The sequence below is a fragment of the Asterias rubens genome, chromosome 8, assembly GCF_902459465.1.
Source record: "Asterias rubens chromosome 8, eAstRub1.3, whole genome shotgun sequence".
In the NCBI taxonomy this organism is placed as follows: Eukaryota; Metazoa; Echinodermata; class Asteroidea; order Forcipulatida; family Asteriidae; genus Asterias; species Asterias rubens.
In genome coordinates, this window is record NC_047069.1 from 5,738,589 (window position 1) to 5,740,954 (window position 2,366).

The 2,366-nt window shown below is 43.4% G+C and overlaps 1 protein-coding gene across 1 annotated transcript; it reads left to right on the top strand.

The window, feature by feature from the left end:
* The first annotated feature begins 328 nt into the window (after window positions 1–328).
* On the top strand, window positions 329–1,231 carry LOC117293541. Its single transcript, XM_033775899.1, has one exon. It carries the CDS (start codon window positions 329–331, stop codon window positions 1,157–1,159), a length of 831 nt encoding a protein of 276 aa, XP_033631790.1. The 3' UTR covers window positions 1,160–1,231.
* The last annotated feature ends 1,135 nt before the right edge of the window (window positions 1,232–2,366 follow it).

Here is a 2,366-nt window from a genome sequence, read left to right on the forward strand (position 1 = left end):
GACCACCGCTGGCTTTACGAACAAACGAATCAGCCCACAACGAAAATACACGCATTTGGAAGACTTTTTCAAACTATTGTTTTTGACATAACCGGTACAAAGTAGTATTCCTTTCAAAGTTTACTAAAAAATACTTAAAAAAACAGCACCAGTAATTTGGTGTTTCTTAAAATGCTATATCCTGGACCTTTTCCAGAAAAGAAAGTGTTTCTCTGGAGGTTAAATCGAGTAAGTGCTGATGTCAAACTTCGTTTGTAAAGTCATTTTGATTAACGTAACTTTGTTTGTGCGTTTCAGGAGCGTTCACACAAGAACTTCCTCGATCAAGATGCAGATTCCACAAATGCTGGCCTATCCCCAGCGATCCAGCCCCCGGAAGAAAAACTCAAAGTGGCACGGCGCGTTACCGGTAAGCGCCATCGAGAAGGTCTTGTCCACGGACAACAAGTTCGCCGACACTCTCCTCACGGAACAGCTGGGACGAATCCGGAGGGATCGTCACCGGGCCCAGAGGCTCCTAGCCTGGCAGGAGCAGAGCTTCGTTTTACGGCAGGCGATTAAGGAGACGGAGCTCCGGGAACTGGGTATCCCCCACACATCTTTCCTACCCGAGATCGTGATGAAAATGACCGAGTCTGATGTGAGGGCGAGACGGCCGTTCGGACGAGTTCAACGGAGCTCTACGCAGCTCGACATAAAGGAGGAGAATGCCAAAACTTTCCCCTCATCGGAAGATCGACAGACACGAAGTCGGAGAGCTCTAACAACAGCCAAGACGGACCCTTTCCTTGAATATATCCACACCAAGAATGTCTATACTCGCCTCCACGGGATAGATCTACCTTTATACGGCCCTGATGCCGATGCCAAACGCGAAGCACGAGAGCAGGAGTTCATCCATTACCTCCAACGCAAACAATCCAAGGCCAAGGTGACTCTTGATCCGAGGTTTAGGAACCTAGAGCAAACACTGATCCGGGACGGAACGGGCATCTTGTTGCCGAGTCTGGACGGCAGATCACGGGATGGCGATAGAAGCCTAGTCGGTGCGAACTCGACTACCCCCACCAGGTCGGCAAAGATGCTACGCAAGGTTCAAACGGAACTGTCTCAGAAACCCGAATCTGTACTTGTCAAATCAGTATGGATAGATTTCTGATGTTGTTTCGTAGGGGGGACATTGCTTCTGCCTATTATTTTGGAAAGTAAAACCAGAAAGAGTCTTGTGCGATTCCAGGGGGTTGTGTTACGTGTTGCCTACGAAGACGTGGGCTCTTCTTTCAGCCACAGAACCTTTTTTAATAATGCATTTCTGATCAATGAAAGGATCTGATTGTGAAGTTCATACGAATTGAAAATTAATGGGAGTAATAATTGAAACCTCTCACATAATAACCACGTATGTAACAAATATTGTAAATTCTATGTTCGACTTATCAAATAAGTTTGTTTATAACTTTGTTAAAGGCAGTGGACACTATTGGTAATTACTCAAAATATAAAACCTTACTTGGTAACGAGTAATGGGGCGGGAGAGGTTGATAGTATAAATTAGTGTGAGAAACAGCTCCCTCTATGTGACGTAGTTTTCGAGAAAGAAGTAATTTTCCACGAATTTGATTTCGATACCTCAGATTTAGAACTTGAGGTCTCGAAATCAAGCATCTGAAAGCACTCAACTTCGTGTTACAAGGTGTTTTTTTCTCGTTCCTTTATATCTCGCAACTTCGACGACCAATTGAGCTCAAATTTTCACAGGTTTGTTATATGCATATGTTGAGATACACAAAGTTAAAGTCACCAGGAAAACAAAAAATCTTCTTCAAACATTAGAGTATATTATTGTTTCTGAACAATAAAATAATTTTTCGAGTAATTTTTTTAAACGGTTTATATGTTTAAACAATAAATAAAGTTGTGTGGGGTGACTCCGCCTTCCCCTTTTGTGACGTAAATCGAGGCAGACTTTGCCTCGATCGAACATCGAACGCACGTACGTGCAAATACATTCAAGTCCTATAGTCGTGAGTTTGTACGTTTCGAAAAAATGTTTTTTTTTTGCATTTTCCCGGCAATGTTGATGCAGCAAAACAATTAATGATGGGGTCAGTTTGCAAAGTGGTCCGGTCCGACGTCTTTTCCAGCGCTGTGCAGCAAACACTTCGATCCGTCGTGCTTCGAGAATCCGGAATACACTACACATTTTGACATGAAGAGAAAAGTTCATTCTAAAACATGACGCCATCCCAACAATTTTTCCAGCTAGCGGGGAAGTCGAAGAAGGTACCTGAAATACGCGAACCTAAGGGAGCATTTGCCCAACGTGAAAACAAAATCAGGTATTGTTTCAACTTTGAGGCCATGTA